The sequence below is a fragment of the Cyprinodon tularosa genome, unplaced genomic scaffold, assembly GCF_016077235.1.
Source record: "Cyprinodon tularosa strain WSP-4 unplaced genomic scaffold, ASM1607723v1 ctg40, whole genome shotgun sequence".
Lineage (NCBI taxonomy): Eukaryota > Metazoa > Chordata > Actinopteri > Cyprinodontiformes > Cyprinodontidae > Cyprinodon > Cyprinodon tularosa.
The window spans coordinates 1,403,729-1,427,803 of NW_024039119.1; the positions used below are offsets into that span (position 1 = coordinate 1,403,729).

Consider the following 24,075-nt stretch of genomic DNA (forward strand, 5'->3'; position numbering starts at 1 on the left):
TTCTTCACAATACCCCATAGATTTTCTATGGGGTTAAGGTCAGGAGAGTTTGCTGGCCAATTAAGAACAGGGATACCATGGTCCTTCAACCAGGTACTGGTAGCTTTGGCACTGTGTGCAGGTGCCAAGTCCTGTTGGAAAATGAAATCTGCATCTCCAAAAAGTTGGTCAGCTGCAGGAAGCATGAAGTGCTCTAAAACTTCCTGGTATGTGGCTGCGTTGACCCTGGACCTCAGAAAACACAATGGACCAACACCAGCAGATGACATGGCACCCCAAACCATCACTGACTGTGGAAACTTTACACTGGACTTCAAGCAACGTGGATGAAGTGCCTCTCTTCTTTTCCTCCAGACTCTGGGACCTTGATTTCCAAAGGAAATGCAAAATTTACTTTCATCAGAGAACATGACTTTGGACCACTCACCAGCAGTCCAGTCCTGTTTCTCTTTAGACGCTTCTGACGCTGTCTGTGGTTCAAGAGTGGCTTGACACAAGGAATGCGACAGCAGAAACCCATGTCTTTCATACGTCTGTGTGTGGTGGTTCTTGAAGCACTCACTCCAGCTGCAGTCCACTCTTTGTGAATCTCCCCCACATTTTTGAAGGGGTTTTGTTTCACAATCCTCTCCAGGGTGCGGTTATCTCTCTTGCTTGTACACTTTTTTCGACCACATCTTTTCCTTCCCTTCGCCTCTCTATTAATGTGCTTGGACACTGAGCTCTGTGAACAGCCAGCCTCTTTAGCGATGACCTTTTGTGTCTTGCCCTCCTTGTGCAAGGTGTCGATGGTCGTCTTTTGGACAACTGTCAAGTCAGCAGTCTTCCCCATGATTGTGTAGCCTATAGAACTAGACTGAAAGACCATTTAAAGGCTTTTGCAGGTGGTTTGAGTTAATTAGCTGATTAGAGTGTGGCACCATGGGCCATCAATTTTGAACCTTTTCACAATATTCTAATTTTCTGATATGATGAATTTGAGATTTTCATTTGTTGTCATTTGTAATCATCAAAATTAAACAAAATAAACATCTGAAATATATGAGTTTGTATGTAATGTATGAATATAATATACAAGTTTCACTTTTTAAATGGAATTACTGAAATCAATCTACTTTTTCATGATATTCTAATTTTATGACCAGCACCTGTATAAGACTCCAATTATCCCCTGTTTATACATGCCATATGTTTTTCTTACATTATGTTTGAAAGTTTAAATTAAATAAAAAAAAAAGTCTATGGTTGGAACTTGGTACCAGGTGTAACGGCAAACTAATGGCGGAGGAAGCACGAGCATTCAAATGTATGCTCCACTTGTTTGCTGCATTTTTGTCACACTGGCAGAAAATCACAAGTTAGGAAAAAGAAAAAGTCATAATTTTTCAAAAGATAAGTTACTCTTATTTTTAAGAAAGGGGCAAATGTTTGATCTCATGTCAAGCTGCGTTATAGAGCTACAGCCATGCATATCAGTTATCACAGTGTTGCCATGGCAACAGCTCCTTTTCTTTTCTCTTGGAGGCGATTCTCATTTATACGTGCTCAACTATGAGAAACTGACTTCACAAAAATCAAAAAAATCTAAAAGTGACTAAATTAGAGACTGTGGTGTCCCAAATAATTCATATGAAAAAAAAAATTGTCAAACCAGGTTTTTAATTCATATGTGATTTTTCTAAGCTAATTATAGTCTATGTTTCTTAGTTTCACTTCAATTTTTAAAAGTAGAGGAATTATAAAAGATCAAAAACAACAAAACTCAAAAAAGGCAGAGTGCGATGAGTTTTATAAATCAGGTTTCTATCTGCCCCCCAAAAATTTCCAGCTCACCTTAAACTAAATGAAGCTAAAAACCAAATCTAACTGCTAGAAAGCTAGAGCACATTTTCTATTTTAAAATGACAAAGCTGCAATAATATATATCACAATAGAAACCATTAAATGTGAAAAGGGATGTATGTGTGAAACAACATGCAATGTAAACTTAAAAAAAAAAAGTATATATATGCTCAGAGATTGTTGGGAATGTTGGACATCTTCTTTTTGGACAGATCTTCAGGACCAAAAGAGGCCGGCAGCAGCTCAGCCACAGTCATCTTTTGGTAGGAGAAGTCAGGCTTTGAAAGATAAACCTCCCAGTCACACCCAAACTGTAGTAAAAACAAAGATGAATAAAAACAAAAGAAAATTAATAGCAAAATTCAGGCATGTTAGTAACAAAGCAAACAGGCAAATGAAATCAAGTATGTATGAGACTAATAAAAAAAATAATAAAATATGAAAAAGACAAGTAAACCAGAGTCGAGATAGGTTGAAGAGCAACAAATAAAAATGTTTTCACCCTCCATAACCCACAAACTCTTTTTGCACCTTGTGTGCAGCACTCTTTCACTGAAGGAGCTTTCCAGTTTCTTTTCCAGCTTATTTGCTACTCAAATTATTAAACTGTTAGCATGTTCTACCTAAAGGTCAACTAAATAATCACAGCAAGAAGAGAAAAACAGGAAGCGTAGTGAATTGTTTTAGAAGATCTCCTACCTCTCTCATGAACTGCCTGCAGCCACCACAAGGGGAGATGAACTGGTCATTCAAATCACTGAAAGAACATAGTAAAGAAAATGTCCTTAAAGCAAGAAAAAAAGGATTTCCTCAGAAAATCTGAAAATAGTGCTGTTTTTTGAATTAAATACCTGGTCTGATGTGAAAAAAGAACTTCATTATTTTTACTATAAGAGCAAAAATAGGATATAACTGTAAAACAAATGCAACAGAAATACTCCTACTCTGGTACTATTGAATGGGTACAATGATATTTTAGCAGTAGAGCCAGCTATCAGCTAACTGAGCTACAATATTCAAGAAACGTTGATTGGTATTTAGCAAAAAGAAAGGAAGGAAGATTAAGTGAAGGTAAAAATGTGATGTGAGAACCATAATCATCTTAATAAGCTGAAATGTGAGACAAAGCTGTCTGTGTCAAGCATTTTTCATTGGAGAAGTAAATCATTTTCCTGAAAAGGTGTGGTGCGTATTTAACGTATAAATCCTGTTAACGATGGACATATTTCCTAAAAAAAATACAAAATTGTTTTTGTTTTGCTTAAAGTAAAATAGGAAGAGCAACATTTGTGTCTGTGAGAACTTTTTCACACCTCTCTAATAAGGCGCTCTGATCCAATTACAGCAATTAAGGAAATTTCCGATTATGTTCAGGATTGTTACATGCAAAAAAGAAATGAGAAATGAAGTAACTCCTGGCTTAGCAATACAGTAATTAGACAAGGATGATTAGTTATATACTGTCATACTGGTAGCACCAGTATGACAAGATATAGCTTTACTCTGCAGGCATCAGCTGTTAGTCAGAGGTTACCTGGCGATGGCAATGGCTCTGAACTGTCTGCAGCCCTCTGACACCGCCTTTGCAATAGCATTCCTTTCGGCACACACTCCCAGATTGTAGCTGGCGTTCTCCACGTTACAACCTGCCAGAGGCACAAACAGACGTAATGTATGGAGCTGTAAAGAGAACATCTGTAGGTGAAGAGAACAGGCTTGTTTACTTATTCAGGCCTTTTGAAATAGTAACTCTCTGGGTCTTTGCACTCACAGCTGTTAGTTTGTCATTCACCTCTCAACCCACCCCCCCCCCCCCACCCCCACCCACCCCCACCCCCACCCACACACAAGTTATTGAAAACAAGGGACTTTTCAAGCTTTCTGCTGTCCAGTAATGCAGTGCGAGATCTGTGCCTGATACAAGGTGAGGTAGACAGAGGTGCTCGGATGTTAAATTTATCGAAATCATGAGAGGAAGGATGGGATTCAGTCAGATCATGACACCCGGTCACCCGAGAGGATTATTGATTGATAGACTGAAACATAATCCTCTGAATTTTGTACTAAGTTGACTTGCAGGTAATAATTAACATACTTAAGTAGGATAAACTTCAGAAGAAAAACTACATTTTTAAGTTCTAAGTTTTGAAGCCTCATTTAAAGAGTCAGAAATGCAGATTGAACACGATGTACTGATCATTTTATATGAGTCTCCTCAAGTCAAATTTCATATCTGTTCATTTTCTTACTTGTTGACACATACAGCTTACCTAGAAACACACGGTCGTCGAGGGTCCGGAGTGCAGCTCCCACTCTGAATTTGCTGTATGGAGAGTAAGAAAACTTTTTGGCTTCATGAGATTGATGGATCAGTTCTTTAACATCCTCCTGCGACAAACGTGAGACCTCATGTGTGGACTTGACTCCATCCATGCTGCCTTTTTTTTTATTCTGATAGGTTGTTTCTACGTATCTGTATCAGACTGATGTGGTCGGGCTTTAAATGTGAATGAGACAGAGGGAGAGGGAGAGAGGGTGCAGTCACACAGCAAACTTAACGTGCTGTCATGAAGAAAAGGGGAGGAGGTTTGGCTGGTGTAAGATTTATTAAGTATTAGAGGACAGGTTGTGACGAAAGAAGCTTTGACGTAAAAGCTGAACGAATTACCAACAGCATTGCTTACACAATGCTTCTCCAGAAGAGGACACACAGTTAAAGTTTATGTGAAAATGAGAGTTCCTTTTTTTGTACACAAGCTTACTTTTTATCCGAACTTACTGTTTTGAAGGCAATGCAAATATACAGTTAGTAGAAGTTATAGTCATTGGAGATATTGGGTTTTGAAGTTTAAAGATAAAAAGAAAATTGCATTTAAAAATAGCTAATTCTGCTCATATTTCCTGTTGTTTAATTACGTCACTCATTTGTTTTAGTTATTTAATTATAGACTTTAGAATACCTAACATTTTGGTCTGTTTTATTTCATCATTTTAAAAAGTCAATCAGATGTTATGAGTTACTCGGCACTTGATTACTGTAGGTTTTTTACCAAATATTTATTTACTCTTATTTGAGTAAAATTTGTGGATACTCTACCTGCGTCTGTTTGTCCGTCCATAACACAGAGTTTCTTTCCCTTAGGCCATTTTTTCTTACCATTTGTCCCACTCTCAGTCAAAAGTCTTCATGATTGTCCAAAAGTGGAACGTCCAATAACTGAAATGAAGACTAGTTTATTTAATCTTTTAGTTTGAGCATTTATTTTTTTAATAATTTAATTTTTTTTCATCTCAAATAAAAAAAAAACAACAACAAAATAAATAAGTTTCCTAGAAGTTAGTAAGGAATCAAAAATAAATACAAAATAGAATCTACCTGTATTTATACGCTGGAGCTCCTCGGTCATGATTCTCAACTGGGAATAAAATACTGAACAAAAATTATAGTCAGACTGACTTAATTAGTTTAACTTAGTTTTTTTTATCAAGACACCTGAGCTGCTTTAAGGAGCTCCGATAGCTCAGTGTGAAAAACAGTCGATCCCAGGCTGTTCTCTACATGCAGTCTGTTCATCTGCTTGGTTTTATTCTTTGCGGAAGCTGCAGGTGAACTCAAACATACAAGAACAACTTACTTTTTGGTTGATAAAAGCTTGCTTAATTTTTCAATTTGGTCCCCACAAAGCAGAACAGATCTCAACCCTATTTATTTTACTACCTAAGAAATCAAATATTTTCATGTAAGCCTTGCAATGCACTCGTGGCCTTGATCTTCATGTATTTATTTTTTCATAACATCCCAGTTGTTTCGGTGTTACTAAGTTATTATTACTGTTTTATTTGCCTTGCCTTAAAAAGTTGCTAGTTATTTTTTCATTGTACTTTTTTTCTCTGATTCTAATAAATGACACAAATTTAAAAAAAGCATAGTTTTCAAATTGCTGTAGTGTTCCAGCAAAAACTTGTCTTTCATCTAATTGTAACTCTGGAGGAGCTGCAGATATCCACTGCTCAGGTGAAAGCCTGATTCTCTGAGTATCTGCCAGCTTTTAGACCATATTCACATTTTCTGGGACTGCCAGAAGATAAAAAAATTCTGGAGGAATGTCAAGAAGATTGAAGATACAATAAGAATGGACATTTCAATGGACCACCTTATATTCCTGTCTGATCTGATGTGTTGTTGAGGACCAACAATATATTTTACAATTCATTCTATTGTGTAGCCAGAATAACGCTCACCCTATACAGGCTTAAACCATGCCCACCGGCCATCATGCAATGGTTACAAAAGAAAAACTGTTAAATCAGACGGAGTGTCTAACTGCCCAACTCATATGTCATCTCTTCAGTGACCTTCATTTTCCTTTTTATATAGTTTGTTATTAAAAGGGAGAAAGAAAGAGAAAGAAAATATAAATTATAATCCCTCTATCTGTCTGTCTGTCTATATAAATGTATTTTTGTTTTAATTATTGTTTCTTTGTCTTGAGTTATGTCAGAATGTACATTCAATAAAATCTTTTTTATTGTTTTACCAGCATATATTACTGTACATGGCTATTTAACCTATTATTACGATTATTTTTATCTAATCAGCATATAGCACTGTATATACTATGTAGGAGTTAGCCATCCATAATAAACATCTAAGTATTCATTTGTTTATCATTTATCTGAGTATAAATTCATTTATATATTCATTCATTGTATTTATTCATTTATTTATTGTATGTGTTCATATTGTTGCCATTGTAGGGTAATATACCTACAACATATTTTTATTTGCTTTCACGGTATAATGTAATGTTAGTGTTAAATAGTAAGTCATACATTGTTAAATGTTTTATTTTTTGGTAAAAATCTTTTTGATTGAATTAGTTTTAATTAATTATCCATATGATACTATGTCTAAGTTTTATCTAATGACAGTAAACATAAAAAAGTGTTGCTTATTAACAAAATAACTATAAAGTATGTAGATATGTATTTTTTCTTGTCCATGTTTCACCTTAAAATAATCTAAATGACAGAAAATAGACAATTCTGTTTGAAAAAATATTTTTTTTTATTTTTTAGATTCTTTTAAAAAAAGAAAAGATTGTAAGGTGGATAAAATCCCAGACAAAAATCATTGATATTATACGCTGAAAATGCATTTATTTAAATTATTAGGCTTGTGGTGGTGAATCTGTTATACTAATATCAACAATCTTAGTTTGATTCTTTCAAAAGAAAAGATGTACAAAGTGACACTCTGTGAGTTATGTCTTTAGGTCGATGTATACATGTTTATTAAGAAAAACTGTCAAAAAAACCCCAGAAAAAACTTTCAATTTTCTTCACCAATATAAAGATTAATCTCTGGAGTGTCTTCTTTGGCCTGGTGGGTGGTTAGCTGTTCTGAATGGCCCAGTCGATCCATGACACGTAGTTTCTCACATTACTGTAGACGCCGGGGTAATAAGAATAGGCACACCCAATGCCCCACGATACAATGCCTTCCAGTTGGCCGTTGCAGACCAGCGGCCCTCCTGAATCTCCCTGCAAAGGGCAAATAAAGGGGATATAATTGGTAAGATGAGGTTTATTTTAAATATTGTGACAATAACCCCAGAACTGTATGCTACTGTAGCAGTTCTTCATATTGTGGTAACCAGCAGCTGTCAGGTTATTTTACTTTGAAATCTTATGACAAATAACATTAGTGTATAAAGTTTGATAATATCTTCATTGTGCTTAAAGCTTCTTTAACAGAATTATCTGGTTAATGGAATGAAATAATGAGTTAAATATTCATTCTAACCAGCAACAGTGGAATCAGTTTTGTATTTATTTATTTTTTTATATACCAAGAAGAAAAAAAAAAAAAAAGAAAAAAAAAAAAAGAATAAAGAAATAAAGTAAAGCAGCTCTACTGCAGCCCCACCGCTTTGGAGCTGTGACGTAGCTACTGACCTGACAGGAGTCCCTCCCTCCTTCATGGGACCCAGCACAGATCATGTTTTTTGTGATCCTGAAGTAGTAGTAATACCAACACTCTGCGAAGTAATCCACATCTACAGACATCAGTTCAGGAGACAAGCTTTGGCCGTAGACCCAGGTGACCCCCCAGCCGCTGACTGTGCACCGAGCAAAATCCTGCAGAGTGCCCGTCCGAGGCAAAACAACTGGGCTCACCTTTTCATTGATGACAGCAGGGCGGTCCAGCTGACCCACAGAGGAAAACAGCCTCAGTTAGTCATCATAAAAAGCTGCTCCTCAGTAACAAACCAATGATCCATGTTACTTTTGTATAATTCAGCCTGTTTAATTTGTTTTAGAATTTTCGGGCTGCAAAAGGTGCAGACAAAGATGAAAAAACCTTGCAGCACTTTAAAGATGTTTCTGTGAGTTTTGAAAAGTGAACAAAAAGCAGCTGCTGAATTAAACTGATGATGCCATTTCTTTGTTGCATTTCTTTGCAATAAGAAACATTTTCCCTAAAATATTAGACAAGGTCCTTACTGTGTTGCAATCCAATTAAAACAATGAATTTACATCCATCTGTAGAATAACCTCAACTGTCTTAATACTGATATTCATAAGTGCATTTTCTTCTGCCCAAAATTCTGTACATACTTTATTTAAATATATTACAGATAATTCATCATAGAGCACGCATTGCAATATGAATAGATAGAATGTAGAAAGGACATAAATAAGAATATGCAAAAAGGCAAATAATACAACAAAAAATAATATAATGTTTCTACACATTGCAGTTCAAGTATTTCCAGGTTTTTGTCTAATGCTCTATGATAAAATGCCACAGTTTGTATCCACTCTTTGGCCTCTTTTATCCCATCTCTGATTTATTATAGTCTAAAAATCCTCCTGTATCCTGTTCTAATTCCTTACTCAAAATAATCACATCCCAACCAAAACGTTTCTCTTTGCGTGATCTGCCCCTGGGTTTTCTACCTTAAGAAGCATGATGTCATTGTCCAGGTTCCAGTAATTAAACTGGTAATGTTTGATGATTAACAAGACGTCAAATATTTGCTCGAAACCCTCTTTTGTTTTGATGTTGTGCTCCCCCAGGACCACTTTGATCAACTCATTTCTGCAGGGACAAAAGAAAAAGCATGCAAGATTATCGTTGCTTCATGTCGTTTCTCTCTGTCAGATAAAAAAGCAGACAATGATACACTTTGATGGTTGCGATTCGCATTAACTTGAATATATATTAATATTTATGTAGTAGGTGAAGTTGGACATCTGCAGTAACTTACGGCCTCCAGCAGTGGGCAGCAGACACCACCCACTGAGGGTGAACCAGGGTGCCACCACAGAAGTGGTGGCCTCTGAACAGGAGAGAGGCTTGATATTTGATAGAGTAAGGCTCCACCACTGTGCCACCAATAATTCTTTGATCATTCTCAACTAAAAGAGAGAAAGACAAAAAATAAAATAAAAGTGTTTTCCTTGTATTTTTATCCACAGGAATATCCTGTCAATAAAATATATATATTATTTCTCACCTGCTAGATTGACAACAATCATTGCAAGCAGAAAGATTAGACAGAAGGGGGCCGGATGCATCATATCAGCTACTATATCAAATACAGATAATATAAAAACAAGTCAAGACAAAATTTCCAATAGTGGAAACAATGAGGACTCTTTATAACATCATTATTTTAGTTTAAGCTGCATAATTAACCACAGATTGTTTCCACACAGCAGCAACAACATGATAATCGAATGTATAAAATGTGCAAATAACAGTATACAATGAAATGTGACATAACAGAGTAAAATATGATGCAACAGAATGCAAAACGTTAAATGACAGGGCCACATTTACTTTGATGTCGTAAATGATGTTTCGAATATTTCCAACACAGCATTACTAAACGTAGCATAAATGTATAAAGTGCAAAGTAAATAAAAAAAATGCCCTTACATTTTAGAACAGAGCTCAATAAAAGCTACGTGATGTAGAGCAATATAAGACCAGCTAAAATAACAATATATAACTTCATGTAACATAAAATGACCGCATAACCCAGCATTAACATAATATGATAAAACATGACATAACCCTGACGTAGTATTCACTTTTTAGAAGAGGCCTAACCAAATGATATGGGACTCATATTTGACAGAGAATTTATAAAGAGAATTTAAGATTATGGTGATGACAAGGAGGCCGTCCAAATGCCAATGATTAAGCGTCAAATACCAATAGAGACATGTGAAAAGTAGGCAAGCATTTATGAGAAGGGTTTGATAAACTTACTGTCAATAGTTAACAAATTGAGGGGGTATGATATGAATAAAATGCAAAAAAAAAAAAAAAATTTTACATAGTTTTACTATTATTGTATGATCAAAGTGAACCTTCAGGACTATTCGGGTCATCTGGTTTATGTCTTCTACTCTGCATCCACAGTGTTAGAACCAAATACACAGCAATTATGTTTCTCTAATCCAGAACAACCCCCCCCAAAAAAAGATAAGATAAGATAAAATCCAGAGTTGCTTTATGATGTCCTACTTAATATTTTGAATAAAAGATCAGCAATTTCAGTCTATAGTCCAACTTTTCTTTGTTTTCTTTTTTTATGTTACTGAAATATAAACTGTTTTCTGTTTTCTTAAGTTGTGTTTCTGTATAATGAAGGACTTTAAATTGTCCTGTTCCAGAAATGTTCCGCATAAAAGAACATCCCGTGCCTTCTTATTAGTACATAGATAAATAAATAAATAAATATGTTTTTAAATTTTAAACTGTTTTATAATCATTTAAAAGCCGCCTCACCTCATCAACAGTTGCATCAGAAACCACCTCCTTCCTTGACATATAGTATGGACTAATAGAATCCCAAACATCAGGAGAAGTCTGAGACTCTCAGGACCCTTTTATACTCCAAACAAGCCTGTCCTCGTATTATCTCTCACCATTATTAATGTCTCCGTCACAATCAGAAAGTAGAGAGTCTGACCCAGTACAAGAAGAAAAAAAAACCTCACTCCATCCCTCTCTTTTATTACACCTTTTCCTTCAGGGGCCTTTGTTCGCCCAACTTCAGCTTATTGTTCAGCGTTGCAGATAAAGCGAATCTTTGCAGACAGGTAACCCAACAAGCCAGAGAGATGATAACCTATACTTGTTTGACATGGTGTTTTTATATCCAGCGATGTTATGATTGCAGCCATTCTTTTCTTGAACAAGAAGAAGCTCTTTGCTCCTAGTCTTCCAGTAAAACTTATCAGTGAGCAAAACTTCAAAGCCTCTTTGTCGGTCTCACACTGAGTCATGATCTAAATGATTATCATGTTTAAGATTAGGAATATTTTAGATCAAATATTTGTGTTTCTAAGCTGTGATTCATTCAAACATGAATTTTTTTCCCCATCAAAACCTGACTGATCTTCTTTTGTTTTTTTCATATATTTACATACAGAATTTTCATCCATACAGGTGTTTGGTTTGCAGCTCCTAGCCTACATACAGTCGGCACTCCCCAAGGTGTCATTCCACCTGTGAGGGTGGAAGCTGATAGCATGCTCAGCTTTCCCTCAGGTGCAAAGTTGCTGTGGCAAACAGTATGCCTTTGTGCCTGGTGTGGTTATTACACAGGGAATGAGGCAGAGGCCTTAAACAAAACTCTAAACGAGGCTTTTCTTTTGTGAAAAATAGAAATCCTAAGCAACTATGTCCTGATACAACATTTTACTTTTAGATGCAATGCCAGTATTGCAGCTTTGTCCAACACTAATATTGACCCGTTACTATATCCACACAAATCATACATATTTCTACCGCTTGTATTGTAGTTTGAAATGTTAGAAAAGGCTTGATTATGTCCCAGTAATTAAACAGAAAACAAAAGTCAAAAAGCAATGGGTTACATAAACTGAAGCAGAGTGTTTTTTATTAGGTTGCTCAAATCAGAGATTTTAGCTGAAGGCTGATTTATGGCGATTTATTTGTCTGATATTGAATCTGTTTATTATATCAGGATCAGAACAAAAACCCCTACAACTAACACTGTTTTGCCCAGAGTTGAGTTGACTTCTAGAAAGATGTACCGCAGTAGCACTACGTTATCACACTCTTGTTAAGTAAAAAGTAACCAAGAATTTTACTCAAGTAAGAGTAGAAATGCATTTGGTTTAAAGGCTCACAAGCTTATTTAACATCTACAAATGTTAAGTTGCCCAAAAAAGGCACAGAATAAAAAATACAATAAACTATTTCAGGGATAAACATTTAAATTGGTATTCAGCTTTTAATTACAGCAGCAAGACTTCTAGGTGGGTTAGTACCAGCTTTGGGCATACAGACTGAAACTTTTACCTGTTTTTCTTATAGCACATAAATATGGTTCAATCTAAGCTTTATGTAGTTTCCGCTGGGAAAACTGGTTGTTTGTTGTGGTATTTTGCAGCTCCAGAACACAATAGCTCTGACGTGGGAAACACCCGGCAGTGAAATGCTACACAAAGCCATCTTTACCTTTCTCTGGGTGAAACATCAATTATTCAGCTGCTTTTAAATGAGGGACAAATGGAGGTCAGGCATCTTTCGCAAACCCTCCGACTGTGGATGATGAGGAGCTGCCAGATGGCTCCTCCACATAGTCATCATCACAGCTATTGTCATGGTAGAGTCATCAGGCTCATAACAAGTTCTTATCGTCGCGGACACAGATTCAGGGATGGTCAATGAGTCAGAAAGAGACACTTGTGGGCAGATAGTGTCATTTCCAATGCAGTGTGAATACAAAAAGGAAAATACACAACAAAAACCACATGGTTTTAATCATATACCTAACCATTAGCAAATATGAAGGTGAAGACCTGCAAATTGTCCTCACTTTGGCATAAATGTTCTTGAATTTGGTGGTGAAATCAGAAAAATGGTCCTCATTTAGATGCCTAAAGAGCAGTTCACACACACACATGGATATTTCAGCAGGGATAATCCTGGATGATGAAACATAGCGTGCTGATACAGTATAGATGCACCCTGCTTGGACAGAGTACCTTCTTTGTTGCTATGGCAACAAACTTAGGCCTTTCAACAAGTCAGGCAGGTCAGAGGACAGACAGTTCTGATAAAAAAGACTTTCTGAAAGCAAACTTTGTTGTATTTTTTATTTTTTTTCTGTCTGAAGGGGTCACCTTGCTGCTTCATGAAAACCAATGAAATTAAAAACCTTTGTTTTCACAGGAAACCTAAGGATGAAGATTGATTAGAATAACTTCCACTGTTACCAGAGAAGAAGGAATAAGCATCCTGGGCCGACAGAGAGGAGGCTGCTTGTCTGCCTGCAGCGATTCAGCTATTTCTATATATATATATACATATATATGTATGATCTCAGGTAACGTCCTTGTCTGCTATGATGAAGCTGCTTTTTGGTTTATGGTCTGTGCTCCTGGATCTAACCATGTTCCACAGTGAGTAGTAATTCTTCAATTTATTTTCAATGCCTAATTTAAAAATTGAACATGTCTTTAGACTGAATAGTTTATGATATACCTTTTAATTAAATCTGTAATGCATTTTACAAAAATGTTTGCTGGTGTTTATATCAGTCAGATGAGAAACATTAAATGTGTAAAAACGACGAAGTGCTGCCTTCTTACATTTTACTGCATGCCTGCAGAATGCAATAAAGAAAAATTTACTAAGAAACAAAAGAAGCCCCACTATTTCCACATCTCAGAGACAATGTGAAACGCTGGAAGAACAGAGACAGAGAGAGAGAGACAGGCACTGATGTTCCCCAGTGCAACAAAATCAACAAAAACAGAATCTACTTTGAAACCCTTTTTATTTGAATGGCTACCTATAATTCTGCACAATCCTTTGAGCTAGGCTTAAAAATAAACTTCAGAGCAAACCACAAAGAGAAGTAATTATCTCAATGAATAATCTAGTTTGGCTGATTTAGAAAATTGCTTTATGAAAATGTGAAATGAAAATGTCTTTCCATTCAGTCAAATGACATAACATAGCATAATAGATACCTTAAATGTGAATCAGCATGAGTAAATTTTATCATCAAGATTAGATTATTAAAGTTATGTCTCTTTCTCTGTGTCTAATCACTGCAGAAAAAGAATCAACGACTATGAAAATAAGAATTTTATGATTAGCTCTGCACATTTACGAATCAACACATTTCAACCAAATCTGGGAGATTGGTACAAAGCATCTACTCTCTAATCTCCTTTTTTCCTATTACCTCTGCCTGCAGAATCCAGAACCAGTGAGAACCTTTTGCCCCTTTTCCACCGGCTCCAATTGTCCTAGTTCAACTCCACCCCACCATTTAAACATTTCCATTACTCCCTTTCAGTACCGGTACTGGCTTTATTTGCCCTGCTCAAGAGTAGGAATGATCAAAAATTTGTAGGGCTTAAAAAAGCAAGTACCAGTAATAAAAAACACTAAAGAAAATGTTTGAAAATATGTAGGGTGGAGTGGAGCCGCTGGAAGAAAGGCGTTTTTTTCCAAGACAAATAAGAGCCAAGATAAGAAAGAACCAAACTTTGTTTCTTTGGGGCTTTCTCACTAGCATGCCTAAAATGTATATCTGAACAATACTTTGATCTAAACTGTGTCTTAAATATCCCAGCTGCTAGAGTTGAAGCTAAGGTCGGATAGTGGCTAGTTTTGCCGTGCTGAATACACATCTTGCTCTGTTCCTGCAGCAATCGGCCATAGCGTGCGGCCATATTGGCTGTTCATCACTCCCTTCAGTCAGTACTATGATGTCTGGTTAAGACATTAAACTACTTATTTCTCTTTCCTAATTCCTTAAAACAAGCATTGCTTCTAATATTTTGTTACAATGCTTTATTGGTTCTTAGATGCAGCATTTTCTTATTTTTTCCCTTTAATTACGTTTTTACACAGTAGTTTTGATTAAATATATTAGTCTAGGTAAAGACTTTGTTGTGTCCTTAGAGAACATTGGTCCATACTTTCACTTCCCCTGCCATTGTTCTATATTGGAAGGCTGGTATTCATGGGACAATAACTGACAGAGACTAAATCGTATTAGGGGGGAGTGGCCTAGCTCTGGGTCCCTGAGCAAGCTCCTAATCCCATACTGCTCCCTGGGCGCCACACAGGGCATCCCACTACTCTCCATGGGGATGGGTTAAATGCAGAGAGTGAATTTCTCCAATGTGAGATTAATAAAGTTCAATTATGATTAGGCTATTTCCTGATTATCAGGTGGTGATAAATAGTTCATAGCAGAATCAAACCTATTGCTGCACAACAGACTATATAATGCTTAAAGTGAATCATGATTTAGCATTTCCACCCTTGGTATTTACACTTGTAAATTTATTCCTTTTTACTCTTCACACATGTAAACAAAACATATGAGCCACTGCAACAGCTTTGCATAGCTGCTATTCAAATACTGCTGCAAAGGCCTAAAAATAACATTTCTCTCTCGCAACATTAAATCTGAATGTTTTTGCGTAATGACTATTTATCCATTTAGTTGAAAATTATAAAGCAGTGAAATTTCCTTCCTAAACAATCATTTTAGGTTTAAATCTGGGGAATAAAAAATAAACAATGGTGGAATCAAAGTTGAACCCTTTGAGTTAAACGCCTCTGATCCTTATATGTTCTTTTCATTTGTCAAAATGTTCATTGACAACTCTAGTTTAAAAGACTGACAAATATTTCATGGTTTCAGCTTTTGAAGGGTTAATTATATCATAGTACTTGATATTCCCTTTGAAATGTGCTGCATAAATAAACCTGACTTGCCTTGCTAGTTTTTGTGGTTATTTTTTTTTTTTATAAACAACATATAATTATTTCAAAGACTAGCAAATTGAATCTGTATTAATAATGTTTTTTCCGTCTCACAAGTTTTTAATTATCAGATATTATTTTACTTCCACAAACCTACTGTTTTCTTATTCATACTTTGAGCTTCTGGGGTTCATATTTTTTGTGAAAAGCTTGTCTGTTCTATCACTCGAGAATCAGCCCTGAGGAAACCACTGAAACCTAATATGCCCTATTGATGAGATCAATGAATCCATAATTGTCCAAAAATGGGAATAGGAATCATTTTGAGATAATCTGTATTCCTTTCTATCATGTTCAGTGGCTGCGGGAAACAATCCTAACTCCTTCTGTCACTGGTTGTGGAGCCTGAGGTCAGAGCTGGATAGTTTAGCAGTTACATAAGGCTGGCAGGAGAGTCCCTGCTGTAATATTTCTGCAGTCAGAGTGAAGTGCTGACTCAGGGAGGCTGCCATTTCCATTACCTTTATTACTCAGAGGTCCCTGATATGACAGAAATGTACAAATTCTTATGCTGAGTCAATTAACTTGGAGGGAGACGGACAAGGAGGAACTCTTCAGGAACATATTCTTCTCATTCTAGGTGGTCTTAAGACTGTCTGTTACAGATTTCCAATCATGCAGCTTTGGTTTCTTACTTTTCAAAGAGAAGCTTTCCTTATCATTTACTGTTAATTCCATTTACCACAGCACATAATATTTTTAAAGAATTCCTGATAGATATTCTGGATATAAGTCCATATGTTTTTGTGTTTCCATGCAGGCCAAGCACTCATGCAGAACCGCATTATAGGTGGCAATGCAGCGGCACCAAACTCCATCAGATACATGGTATCGCTGCAGAGCACAAGCGGCCAACACTTCTGTGGGGGATCACTAGTTCACAGGTACTGGGTTCTGACTGCCGCGCACTGTAACATCGGGTAAGAGTATGCAACAGCTATAATCATCTCTAACTATGAACTGCTGGATGGATACCTGTTTATTATGGGATTCTATTTTCCAGTAATTGCAGATAAATCATAAATAAATTGATGAAGCAAAAGGAAATCATCAGAATCAAGCAGGTGTTCTTCAAACTGCAAACCTGAATTATCTATGCCATGCTACAATGTCGGATTCAGAAAAATATGTTAAAATGTCTTAAAGGTCGGACACAGGCGAGAGCGTATCGGGAGACGGAGACCAACTAGACCTCCCTGATCCTTGGCCCTATCTCAAAGAATTTTTCGAAATAGTCGAAAAATTTAGCTTTCACTTCATATAGTGGCATCTGGCTGTTTTTTAAAAAAGATTACTTTATACTTTTATACTTTAAGTAGTTTTTGGAGCACATACCTTTTCACTTTTTCTTGAGTAAAGAGGTCAAGTTGATACTTCAACTTTTACCAGAGTGTTTTTAAACTGCAGTATCTATACTTTTACTCAAGTAACAAATGTGTTTACTTCTGACACCACTGCTGCCTCATGATGTTGATGCAAGCATCTCAAAAAATCATTCCGTATGAGGGCTATACAACTAGGACAATTTGGGTCAATATCTATTATTGATATTTCTTACTGATATAATGCACTAAATATACCAGCCCACCTGATGGACACCGCTTACATTTGTAGTCCAACCCAGTTAAACACCCAACAGTTGGCTAGCTGCATTATCGCTGACACGTGGCCAAACAAACACCACATGGACCCCCCCCCCGTTGCTACAAAGTGTGCACCCATATGACAAACTACTGCTTTACACAATATCTTTTAGCACTAACAGAATACCATTTTTTCATATAAACTTCATATAAAGGATCTTATTTAGAAAAAACACAGCATTTTTATTAAGCCCCTACATAAAACAGCTTTCAGTGGTTTCCTACTTGCTGGCAGAGTCAACCTGTGTGTGATTTATTCTCAGTATAAATACAGAAAGCTGCTAAAGGCCACATAGATTTGTTGGAGAACATTAGCAGACTCAAAGTTTAAAACAAGCTATGTAAAGTCAAAAAACTAGCCAACCCAGAGACAGTTGTGACAGGTTGGCATGAACAGCATTAATCACAGAAGCAGCGAAAAGGCCTTTGGTATCCATGAAGGAAGAATTACTTGGCACAACACATGGATGCGGATTCCTCTAATCTTTTGTGACATTAGAGAAGTGGCAAGTAGAAAACTATGAAAGCAACATTTTAAAGGTGATAGCTACATGTTTAACTGGCCAGTAGGTGATGCAATCATGCTCCCTAGCTGTGGTTATCAGATCTATGAATGGTGATGTTATGTTAATGCTTGGGGTGGGTCTGGGGCCCCTCATGCCTGCTATTGAGTACATCTTCATGCTGAAGAAGCCTGAAAAATGTTATATACACAAGCACACTCATGCGTGTAAACACCACAGCCATTTAAATGCAGGTGTTCACAGGCAGACTGCTATGCTAAATACTAAGCAGCAGCTGCAACTATATATAGCTCTGGATAACATTTAAATTTTCTTTTGATGTTTGTTTACATGTATTTACAAGGTGTCCCTGGGATACTTCCTCTTTGGTTAATTCTTATCCCCTTTCCCTTTCTCACTATCATTTCCATCTCCATGTCAATTGCATAGGATTTCTTTTCCTAAAAGTAACTTCTATTAAAGTTTTACTCATAATCATCCACATGTCACATCAGCCAAGCAAATCTTTTGGGGTATTGTTCAGCACTAAGGATATAATTTCTCAGTGCTGTATTGGTAAACAGGATGTAATAAAAAAATTGTTTTAATAGAAAAATAAAATAATGCTAATGCTAACTTTAGTAAATAGGAAGGAAAGTGGAAACCTCTGCATGGCTTCTGCACACATTTGCTTCTTAGGTGTGCAACAATGCTCCACAGCCAGACCAATGTGTGCCCTTTTTTTGTTTTTGTTTTGGCTTGATTCTGAGAAATATATTTATATCCTGAAGACATATGTATATTCAATATATATATATATATTACTTTATTGTGAAGATGTACTTCAAAATGCATGAAACTTTTATTTATATGCTATATGTATTTTTAACCAGTAAAATTAATGCTTTAATTTTACACCATTCTAAACTTTTACTATTGAGAATTTTGATTGAACACTTGACCTTTAAGGTTTTCTGGAAATAATTTGAGCTGACATGCAGATATAAATGAAAGGGCTCCGGTCAGATGAAAGGCCAATGACCTACAAACAAATTACTGTGTTGTAGAGAGCTGACAGTGAACAACATTCTGAAAACACGCTTTCCAATGTAAAATATGGTGGTATTAGTGGTATGTTGCGGGGGTTAGTAGTAGTAAGACCTATGAGGAAAGGTTTTCTTTACACCAAACAGGAAAGCTAGTCATGGTTCATGGGAAGATAGAGCTAAATACACAGTAAACCTGGATAAAAACCAAAGTTAGTAACCACAAACGTATTCATATGACTGACCTAGTCAAAGTAAAGACTTTAATCTAATCTTTAATCTAATCTTGCCCTTTGGCAAGAACTATAACTGATATTCTTAGATACTTTCTGACCATTTGAAAGAGAAGAATGGGCAAAAATATGAACAAAAACTTTTTCCCCCTCCTTATTCGCTGTCACAGCAAAATTGTTAGTTTTAATGTCATAAAATGTGAAAAGGTTTTAGTTTTAGTTTTTTTCTAAAACACTTGCAAATACATCAGCAGTCAAATTGCAGTTTTCTTGTATGCAAGAGACTGTTGAAGGTAATCTCTCTCAAAATGATAAGAGCTAATTAGTATAAACAACAACAAAAAGGACCTTTCAGGAACACACAGGTAATGTCGCAGCAATCTTGTCCTTTAGAAGTCAAACTGCACACTGATACAGTGGAGTCAGCTGACCTTGTTGCAGCATCATTTGTGTGTGGGTGTGTTAGTGTGCTAAACACAGAGTGACAGTGAAGTGTCATCTTGTCTAATTCCTGGAAATCGTCCATATTTGAGTAGCACTGCCCCAGTCCTGTCAGCTTACAGTAAGCCATTGTTCACAATGCGTCCGGCTGCAGTCGCAGTAAACCCTCTTCTAGAATCTGGAAAAATGTCTACACACTCATTTTCCTGTATGTCATTTATTATTCCTAATGCAGCGTGTGTACAATTATTAAGCTGGTTGTGTTTCTAAAGGGTTTTTAAACAACTACAGTGCTCTCAACAAGACTATAATGTAAAAAACAAACAAACCAATAGATCTATAAGAGTCAAAGTTAGTTTTTTTCTTTCTTAAGTGTGTGTTAAATGTGTGCTTAATTATTAGGTAACAATAAGTTTAAAAATGTATTATTATTTTACATATGTTGTTCTTTTTTATCTATTCAAGTAAAAATTAACCCAATCACAAACATAAGTTTTACCTGGAAAATAGATCCTCACTAAGGAAGCACTAAAAAAATGGGGGGATGATAACCTCTGGATAAACCTAAAAAATTAACATCTCTAAAAAAAAAAAAAAAAGCATAATTTTAACAGCACAAACCTGCAATAACAAAGCACTAACCATTCAATAATTTTTTTCTTGTGGGTCTGGTGTCAGCTTCACACTGCTGTTGATCTCCTTAGGCCACACTCTCCCTTATTAAACAAACATATGTTAACATATAGAATTAAACTGATAACTACTCATGTTTGTTTACCTCAAAAATAGAAAATTTGCATAAATTAACATTTCTTTCATGCTCTCTTGTCAGATGATTGTGAGTTTGCTATGCACTGTATCATGTCTCTTTGATGGTGGGTGTCGTGTCTATTTTAGGACAGATCAGATGATTATAGTGGCAGGGGACTACAAATTAAATGTCTTCGAGGGTACTGAGCAGTATGCTAAACCACACAAGCTGATCCCTCATCCCCTGTACAACAGCAGCACCAACAACGCAGACATCATGCTCATTAAGGTACAGCATAAAATAAAAATTTCTTTAGACCCTTTTCATTTTTTCTTTTTAGACTTTTTTTGTCCCATCTAATTAAACTCTTTTTTTTTTTCTGTCCAGTTGCGCGCCCCTATGGTTCTGAACAAGTTTGTCTCCCTGGCACCTCTCCCCAGACAGGGGACAGGTGTGGTCGAAGGCCACCCGTGTCAGGTGTCAGGATGGGGCCACAATGGTGTCGGTGGAGTCCAGGCCCCTGTTACGCTCCAGTCGGTCACAGTCCCCATTGTGTCAGCCGCAAGATGCAACAGCAGTGACTCCTTCGATGGCAACATCACGGCGAACATGATCTGCGCTGGCTCCCACTCTGGAGGAAAAGATGCATGCAAGGTTTAGCAGAGAGTTTAACTACTATGTTATGCAGGATTGTTTTATACAATGTATTTTCCATCTCCCAAATCCTTTCTCATGGTATTTATCAGGTCGCACAAGAGGATCTTTTATGTAACCATAATAAAGCCCATCCCTTTATCAATTAGATGATACAGCTTCCCATATCAGCACATGAACTGCTGGGCGGACATACTATAGTTACAGAGAAAATGGAAAAGCATCCCACAAATTACATCAAAGCTGAAATTTGACAGCAAAGTTTAGAAGAAAAACTCATGTTTCAAAAATATTAATGCAAATTATTGTTTTCTGTAGCAGTTCATAGGATTGGACTTCCTGTTTTTTCCCAGGTTGCTTAGTGGCAGTAAAATGGAAGTGTGTTATATGGAGGAGTCTCTAGTGCACTACAGCAAATTACTGACTATCAGTAAATCAGCTTTGCAGCTGACTTAAATTCAAATCCAAAACATTATTCTTACATTTGACCAAAATTATTTAACTCAATTAGGTGAACTGGTTCCATCAAACTAGCTTGTTAAACTGCAACTAAAGCAAATTAAATTCCACAAATTACCTCCAATAATATTAATTCAAATCAATGATACTTAACTGGCATAATTAACCTTTACTAGAATCTGTTAAATTTCACTTAAGAATTACTTAAGTCTGCAATGTTCATTAAGTGATTTTATTTATTTTTGTTAAAATTAAATATATAATACTAGGTTAAGTGGAACCAGTTGACATAACTTGGTTAAGTTAATTCAACATGACATTCTTAAGAGTGTAGAAATCAGTAGTGATTCAAGAATATCCCTTTTGGAAGGAAACTAATTGTTGACATCAAAGGCCTGATACAACTATAACTGATTTTAAATACTGCAAAATTGTTTTTAAAACACTCCCCAAAAATGTAAAAGAAAATGTAATAGAACTTCAGTCTATTTTATTTGGATTTTGCATGATGGATACTGCAAGAATCATGCTGCTCAGTGGTACAGTGGGTAGCTCTGCTGACGTGCAGCAAGAAGGTTGCAGGTTCAATTCCCTGCCTGGGATCTTTCTGCATGGAGTTTGAATGGGTTTGCATGTTCTCCCTGAGCATGTGTGGATTCTCTCAAGGTACTCTGGCTTCCTCCCACAGTCCTCCCTGCGATGCGCTGGTGACCTGTCCAGGGTGTACCCCGCCTCTCGCCCGTAGACTGCTGGAGTTAGGCACCAGCACCCCTCGCGACCCTAGCTGGGATAAAGCGTGATGGAAAACGAATCAATGAATAATGGATCAACTTAACACCATGCATAGTTGTGAGATGGAAGGCAAACTTTAATTGTTTTTTTCTATATATATAAATGAAAATCCAAAGAGCTCATTTGTAATCAGCTTTTTAAGTGAAAACTTTAGAACAAACTTGTATGGAGTTGTAGGTGCAAGCCTTCTCCACTGACTATGAGACTGAAATTATATCCATTATTTTATTTTTTTATAGTAAATGCTTAACTAACTAATTTTCACGCTTTGGCAGCAGATTCCCAGTTGAATTTGGATCTGGACTTTTTTAACCAGTATAACACATAAATCGGCATTGATCTGAAGCATCCATAATGGCTCTAGCTGTCCTTTCAGGACAGTCCACTGTAAAGCACTGAACACTGTTAAAAAAAAAAAGCATTCCCAGAGCACTGAGTCTCCATCACCATGTTTTATAATAGGAATGGTGTCTTCAGAGAGACATGCAGCATTAATTTTCTATCACATAGTTTATTGTTGATCCCATCTGATCAGAGTATCATCCTCCACATTCTCCCCCTACATGGTATTAGGTCAACTGTAAGCTGGAATTCTTTTGGGTTTCTTTCTAGGATGAATTTCTCAATGCTGCTCTTCCATAAAAACCTATAAACAGATATTAAATGACCTTAAAAGATATTAAGTGACCTTAAAGGACTGAGACATTTAAGCCAAAAAAATTAGCAAACTCATACTGAGGTGTTTTCCCACAGGCTCAGTAATATTTGAAACCTGAAGGTGTTACCTGTGGGGACTTTCAGGCTCAGTAACTGATAGAGGGTGTGGTCTTGTGTTTGCAGGGCGACTCTGGCGGCCCGCTGGTGTGCAGGGGCCGGGTGTACGACATGGTGTCATGGGGATATGGCTGCGGCGATGCCAGGTTCCCCGGTGTGTACACTGCTGTGTCCAGATTCCGCCGCTGGTTAGACCAAACCATCTATGGACCACACCTGCGCTGTTTTGGATACAGATGAAGCTCTGAGACTTTCCTGTTACACTAAAAACAGCACATGGTTTCCTCTGATATGTTATAGTTTTAATGAAAAGCTCTGTTCACCTGCCTCCTACTCTTGTAATTCATCTAAAGATTTTTTGGACAATAAATAAGACAATTTAGAAAATAGTATATATGTATTGTTCTTTAAAAAACAACAACAAAAAAGAATATACAGTAGCACAATATACCATTCAAAATTTCCCCACTTTCCTTGATACAATTTCTTTTTAAACATCATTGTTTGTACTAAAATATTCTTTCTGTCATGATTTGTGGACATTAAGATCTAAAGAGAAGCATTATCTCCTGGTCAGACCCTGTAATTCAGTGAAAGGGTGGAGTCAGAGTAAATAAATATGCACGCCCAGGAGAAGGAGATGTTACTCCAGTGGTTGGAAGTTGGGTGGGATATTGCTGGGAGTTGCAGGGAAGTGGGCTGCCATTCGGCTGGGAAGGGCCATTTTGACTCGCTGCTACTGTATATACATATATATATATATATTAATACAAATAAAAAGCAGTGCAACATTTTTAGTAGAAGAGAAGGAGTAGGCTACTTTTCACTGTGATGTTTTACAAATAAAAAAAATAAAAACTTAAATGAGGTCCACTGCAAGCATATTTACTTGAAAGTACCACAAGTAAATCAGGCTCTTCTGTGAGCATCTCAGCTATTTGGTAAAGAACATTACTGTAGAAATAGGATCATAAAGACCATAAAACGCAGGTTAGGGGTCAAGGTGTAAATAATTAGAGCAGCATCAGGTGTATAAACTATATCCTTGGCTTTGGCCATCTAACAACTCGTCAGACCAGAAAAGTATTAATCAG

At 36.5% G+C, this 24,075-nt stretch overlaps 3 protein-coding genes across 6 annotated transcripts; 1 reads left to right on the forward strand and 2 right to left on the reverse strand.

Moving 5' to 3' along the window:
• Positions 1-1,699: 1,699 nt before the first annotated feature.
• On the reverse strand, positions 1,700-4,388 carry LOC119791741 (cytidine deaminase-like). Its single transcript, XM_038298017.1, has 4 exons — positions 4,113-4,388; positions 3,377-3,488; positions 2,542-2,599; positions 1,700-2,153 (listed from the first exon to the last, which is right to left on the reverse strand). The coding sequence occupies exons 1-4, from the start codon at positions 4,273-4,275 to the stop codon at positions 2,013-2,015; spliced, it is 474 nt and encodes a 157-aa protein (XP_038153945.1). The 5' UTR covers positions 4,276-4,388; the 3' UTR covers positions 1,700-2,012.
• LOC119791738 (trypsin-like) lies at positions 3,699-23,427 on the forward strand. 4 transcript variants are annotated; one of them, XM_038298015.1, is made up of 5 exons: positions 3,699-3,766; positions 16,446-16,605; positions 20,449-20,590; positions 20,690-20,956; positions 23,048-23,426. In XM_038298015.1, the coding sequence occupies exons 2-5, from the start codon at positions 16,457-16,459 to the stop codon at positions 23,219-23,221; spliced, it is 732 nt and encodes a 243-aa protein (XP_038153943.1). In that variant the 5' UTR covers positions 3,699-3,766; positions 16,446-16,456; the 3' UTR covers positions 23,222-23,426. The 4 variants fall into 4 exon arrangements, with proteins under 4 accessions (XP_038153943.1, XP_038153941.1, XP_038153939.1 ...); XM_038298013.1 differs by lacking the exon at positions 3,699-3,766 and adding an exon at positions 13,092-13,296 and having other exon boundaries at positions 16,446-16,569; positions 23,048-23,427; XM_038298011.1 differs by lacking the exon at positions 3,699-3,766 and adding an exon at positions 13,092-13,296.
• Positions 7,114-10,801, reverse strand: LOC119791740 (trypsin-like). Its single transcript, XM_038298016.1, has 6 exons — positions 10,649-10,801; positions 9,366-9,437; positions 9,117-9,267; positions 8,806-8,947; positions 7,801-8,052; positions 7,114-7,386 (listed from the first exon to the last, which is right to left on the reverse strand). The coding sequence occupies exons 2-6, from the start codon at positions 9,427-9,429 to the stop codon at positions 7,237-7,239; spliced, it is 759 nt and encodes a 252-aa protein (XP_038153944.1). The 5' UTR covers positions 9,430-9,437; positions 10,649-10,801; the 3' UTR covers positions 7,114-7,236.
• Positions 23,428-24,075: the final 648 nt, after the last annotated feature.

Coding starts and splice junctions, on each gene's coding strand:
- LOC119791740 (XM_038298016.1), bottom strand. CDS start 9,429: ATGATGCATCCGGCCCCCTTCTGTCTAATCTTTCTGCTTGCAATGATT. Junction 8,948..9,116: donor GCTGCCCACTGCTGGAGGCC/GTAAGTTACTGC, acceptor TTGTCCCTGCAG/AAATGAGTTGATCAAAGTGG. Junction 7,387..7,800: donor GAGGGAGGGACTCCTGTCAG/GTCAGTAGCTAC, acceptor TGCCCTTTGCAG/GGAGATTCAGGAGGGCCGCT.
- LOC119791738 (XM_038298011.1), top strand. CDS start 13,239: ATGATGAAGCTGCTTTTTGGTTTATGGTCTGTGCTCCTGGATCTAACC. Junction 20,591..20,689: donor CAGACATCATGCTCATTAAG/GTACAGCATAAA, acceptor TTTTCTGTCCAG/TTGCGCGCCCCTATGGTTCT. Junction 20,957..23,047: donor GAGGAAAAGATGCATGCAAG/GTTTAGCAGAGA, acceptor TTGTGTTTGCAG/GGCGACTCTGGCGGCCCGCT.
- LOC119791741 (XM_038298017.1), bottom strand. CDS start 4,275: ATGGATGGAGTCAAGTCCACACATGAGGTCTCACGTTTGTCGCAGGAG. Junction 2,600..3,376: donor AGAGCCATTGCCATCGCCAG/GTAACCTCTGAC, acceptor ATGTTCTTTCAG/TGATTTGAATGACCAGTTCA. Junction 2,154..2,541: donor GCAGGCAGTTCATGAGAGAG/GTAGGAGATCTT, acceptor TTTTTACTACAG/TTTGGGTGTGACTGGGAGGT.